The sequence below is a fragment of the Gadus morhua genome, unplaced genomic scaffold (assembly GCF_902167405.1).
Source record: "Gadus morhua unplaced genomic scaffold, gadMor3.0, whole genome shotgun sequence".
Classification (NCBI taxonomy): Eukaryota; Metazoa; Chordata; class Actinopteri; order Gadiformes; family Gadidae; genus Gadus; species Gadus morhua.
The window spans coordinates 22,501-27,500 of NW_021964072.1; the positions used below are offsets into that span (position 1 = coordinate 22,501).

Below are 5,000 nucleotides of genomic sequence, written 5' to 3' on the forward strand. Positions count from 1 at the left end.
CAGTAGGACTGCTGGCTATAACCCAGTAGGATGAGGGAGGGAGTGAGGAGACTAGCTCCTCCGGTCCTCTGTGGGGGTTACAGGGGCTCCAGGGAGACGTTTCACCCCCATGGTTCTCCAGAGATAATGAATTGATTTGGGATGTGATAAATCCCTATCTTGAGTCTATTCTACGGAGAACTCATTCCAAGTCCTTCTGAACAAAAGCAGTAAAAAATAAGAAATGTTTTTATGTCTAAGTGTGTTTCTTACGATTGTACTGGAAGTGTATTTCACTAACAGAACGACATGTTGTGATGGATTTGATGCCTTTTTTTTACCGTGTTTACAGATTCATTGTTATGCAGGAAGTAAGAGGCATTGAATCTGAATTCAAATGTTCTCTGGGGTCTGAGAAGAAGTGATGCGAGGTCTGAGAAGAACCACTCTAGGTTCTACCTGTGGTCGGAGAACCACTGCTCTGGGTTCTACCTGCGGTCGTGGTTCTTCCTGCTCTGGGTTCTATCTGCTCTGGGTTCTATCTGCTCTGGGTTCTACCTGCTCTGGGTTCTACCTGCTCTGGGTTCTACCTGCTCTGGGTTCTACCTGCTCTGGGTTCTACTTGCGGTCATGGTTCTACCTGCGGTCGTGGTTCTACCTGCTCTGGGTTCTACCTGCTCTGGGTTCTACCTGCTCTGGGTTCTACCTGCTCTGGGTTCTTCCTGTGGTCGTGGTTCTACCTGCTCTGGGTTCTACCTGCAGGTTGTGGTTCTACCTGCTCTGGGTTCTACCTGCTCTGGGTTCTACCTGCTCTGGGTTCTACCTGCTCTGGGTTCTACCTGCGGTCGTGGTTCTACCTGCTCTGGGTTCTACCTGCTCTGGGTTCTACCTGCTCTGGGTTCTACCTGCAGGTTGTGGTTCTACCTGCTCTGGGTTCTACCTGCTCTGGGTTCTACCTGCAGGTTGTGGTTCTACCTGCTCTGGGTTCTACCTGTGGTCGTGGTTCTACCTGCGGTCGCGGTGGCATCACTCGGGCGGTGTCCGCGGGGCGCCGGGCGTTCGACATGGTGGATGCAGCTCTCTCTCCGGGTGCCGGAGAGGTGCATGCTGGGACGCGGCCTGGGTGGGCGGCGCCAAAGCGCCTCAGGAACTCTCCGCAGCGCAGACGCCCGGACGCACTCAGAGGGAGCTCCGGCCACAGACACGCAAACTAACACATACCCGCGCACACATACACACATACACACACACACACACACACACACAAGCGCAAAAAACACACGCGCACACGGTCATGGACAGTGAAATGCAAACACATTCATACATGCACAGACACACACACAAATGTGCACACACACACACACACACACACACACACACACACACACACACACACACACACACACACACACACACACACACACACACACACACACACACACACACACACACACACACACTCACTCACACAGCCCCTCTCTGTGATCATTCTGCTCACGGATCGAAACCCATGGATTCGCTCCACACATGAGTAACTTCCTCCGACACTCAGTAATGATCAACAAGGACAAATCACTTTTTGATGGCAATAATTAAAGCAAACATTTCTGACTTAAAAACAATGTTCCTGGCAAATAAATCAACATGAATTTTGACGCTTCTCTGTGGAAGTCGTGTTTACTGCCAACAGAGAGAGAGAGAGAGAGAGAGAGAAAGAGAGAGAGAGAGAGAGAGAGAGAGAGAGAGAGAGAGAGAGAGAGAGAGAGTGAGAGAGAGAGAGAGAGAGGGAGAGAGAGGGAATGGTAGAGATTGAGAGAGAGAGAGATAGAGAGAGAGAGAGAGAGAGAGAGAGAGAGAGAGAGAGAGAGAGAGAGAGAGAGAGAGAGAGAGACAGACAGACAGAGAGAGGTAGAGATGGAGAGAAAGCGGGAGAGAGAGAGAGAGAGAGAGAGAGAGAGAGAGAGAGAGGAAAAGATGGAGAGAGAGCGGGAGAGAGGCCGAGCAAAAGCCGGGGGGATGAGGAGGACTTAATGCTTGCTTTTGCACTCTCTGTAAATTCTTGGCATTAGATGTTATCAAAGTTGTGATTATTTCTCGCTTTGTTCCCGAAGAAAAAATTCAGCCAAGGGGTACTCCGAAGGACGGATTAATCATCGAGCTTTTAGCGTTCCCCCTGATCTAAACGACTACGTCCGTACCTGATGGGGGGAGAGAGTGACGTAGCGACCACACACGCGCTGGAAGTCCTCTCTGGAGAGGCTGTTGGTGCCGGATTGGTCCAACGCCACCATCGCCTTGGTGACGTCAAACAGGTGACCGGAAACCGCTTCCTGGATCTGCGCAAGGACCTCATTGATTGGTCGGCTGCTGGTCTCTGGCGCGGCCTGAATTTCATGCGAGGACGACATGGTGAAATTGACATGGTGTGCTGAAACATCGCCAACGGCAACGGGAGAATCGATAGTAAACATCAACAGTCTTTCGGGGATAGGACCGCAGAGTCACTCACCAGCTTCCGCAAAAGACTCAAGGGTCACTTGTTCAGAGTTTACTGAGACTCTGAACAAGTGTGTGTGTGTGTGTGTGTGTCTGTTGTACTTCCTTGCACTTAATGTATGCACTTATTGTAGGCTGTACTTCGTGGAACTTAATGTACGCACTTAGTGTATGTTTGTACGTTCTGCCACTTAGAAATAGTACTTAGCATTGTGCAGCATCTTATCATGGCTATCTTTGTTGCATAGGGGGAAGGGGTTAACCTAGTGATTGTTAGTGCTCGGCACTTGGTTCTGTGAACATCCTGACTGTACCGCCAGAGATATATTGTCGCTTCTCTATCTTCGGACAAATGTACTTGTCGTAAGTTGCTTTGGACGAAAGCGTCTGCTAAATGGCCTTGATGTTTATTTCCTAAACGCACGAGTCTCAATCATTAAGCTCAAAGTACTAACGGTCAAACAAGAAAAGGCATGTCCAAAAAAATTGCGACAGAACTGGAGTGTGGGTAAACAATTCAACGGTTCCGTGGCTCTGTCGTTGTGTTCTCTCTGGCGCTCACCAGTTGGCACGGTGACTGGAGGCGGGCCAGGAAGAGTTTCCAGTCCACCGTCTGCTGCTCCCAGTTCAAGCCGAGTTCCCCCAGCATATGTCGGTACTGGCCGTCCGACAGACGGGCGCACACACTCTCTAGGACCCTGCGGAGCTCCGCGCCACTGACCCGCCCCCTGCGACCGGGGTCAAAGGTCGAGAAGGCCTGAGGGATTGGAGGGGGAATCAGTCACTCCTCGTTAATGGTCGGATGAATCGCTCACAGTACCGAAAACAGACGAATAACCCATAATAATCACAATGACTGCACCGACACAAACCAGTACTCCGGTAACACACATCTGATCAGAGGGAAATCATGAACATACTTCTTTAGAAAACACCTCATCAAATACAACTCTGACCTCATACACATCTCACTAGTGAAGGGTGGAAGGTCTTTTAACACGGGAGGATCACTCTTACAACAGCTCGCTTGCTCCCTCTTTCCCTAATACCTTAATAGTGAACACTGTAAAGCAGTGTAACCCTAACCATAACCCTAACCCTAACCCCAACCCAAACCCTAACCCTAACCCTAAACCTAACCCTTGCTCCCTCTTTCCCCAATACCTTAATAGTGAACACTGTAAAGCAGTGTAACCCTAACCAAAACCCTAACCCCAACCCCAACCCAAACCCTAACCCCAACCCAAACCCCAACCCTAACCCTTGCTCCCTCATTCCCTAATCCCTAAATACTGAACAGTGTATAGCACCCTGTTTAGGGAGCAGGTAAAGGGGGGGATGCCCCAGGTAGACCCCTAGATGGGGTCCGGGCTCGGGTCACCTTATGGAGCACTGGGGCGGAGTCCCGGACAAGCTCCCGTAACCGTGACAACGCCCGATCCGGGGCCAGGCCGTGCAGGGTCTCCACGCGATAGGCCGGTTGCGGGGTCTCCGTGGGGCTCCGCCCCTCTTCCACTCCCTGCGGCTGGAGCGCAGACAGGAAGTCCTGGTAGGCTGACTTCCTGTGGCCGGTGTCCAGAGGAAGCTTGGCTCTAGGGAGAGCCGACAGAGGGTAGAGGGTGAGGAGACATAGGTTGTGTTTCCACGGTCACGGCAGAACTACAGTCACTAGCACAGGAACTACTAAGAGGGAGAAAAAAACGGCATTATATCACATATTGGATATGATCATTTTAATCATGAAATGTTCAAATGCGTGTTTAAAAAAATAAGATGTTTTGTTACAGTGTGTGTGTCATACAGTGTGTGTGTTAGTGTGGGTTACAGTGGGTGTTTTACAATGTGTGTGTGTGTTACATTGTGTGTTACAGTGTGTGTTTGTTACATTATGTGTTACAGTGTGTGTGTTACCGTGTGTGTGTGTGTGTGCGTGTTACAGTGTGTGTGTGTTACACGTGTAGTATTTTAAAATATACGAAGGATTGGAATTGATACGTTATTTTCCCAGAGTTGTGCTGAATAACGATGTGTTTCCTCCCCGCTCACTGAGAGACGCAACGGTGACGGCGTGTTGTTGTAGCCTTGAGACGACTCCGAGGTAAATCAAGCTTCAAGCAGAACCAATACTTAGTAGGAGCTGCGTTATTTATTAACGACGTCTTAATGATAATCACAGCATGTGTACGGCGGATGGGACGCCAGAACTGATTATAGAGTAGAGCTGGGTTTAGCTTTGTGTGTGTGTGTGTGTGTGTGTGTGTGTGTGTGTGTGTGTGTGTGTGTGTGTGTGTGTGTGTGTGTGTGTGTGTGTGTGTGTGTGTGTGTGTGTATGTGTGTGTGTGTGTGTGTGTGTGTGTGTGTGTGTGTGTGTGTGTGTGTGTGTGTGTGTGTGTGTATGTTTGTGTTTCTGGTTGTCTATGTGTGTGCACCTGTGTTTGGGTCTGTGTGAAAGTGTATTAATGTGTGTTTATGTGTATTTGTGTGTGTGCGTGTGTTTGTGTGTGTGTGTGTGTGGGATTGTTTGT

General features: G+C 49.7%; 1 protein-coding gene across 1 annotated transcript in view; it reads right to left on the minus strand.

Annotated features, from left to right (window-relative positions):
* The window catches only part of LOC115538995 (EF-hand calcium-binding domain-containing protein 6), a 16,340-nt gene that overhangs the window by 3,454 nt on the left and 7,886 nt on the right, over nucleotides 1-5,000 (minus strand). Inside the window, exons 10-13 of the mRNA XM_030350194.1 lie at nucleotides 3,857-4,067; nucleotides 3,038-3,232; nucleotides 2,178-2,363; nucleotides 989-1,189 (exon numbers count right to left, since the gene is read on the minus strand). Of these exons, the coding sequence (XP_030206054.1) occupies nucleotides 989-1,189; nucleotides 2,178-2,363; nucleotides 3,038-3,232; nucleotides 3,857-4,067 (793 nt within the window). The remainder of the gene's footprint in view (nucleotides 1-988; nucleotides 1,190-2,177; nucleotides 2,364-3,037; nucleotides 3,233-3,856; nucleotides 4,068-5,000) is intronic.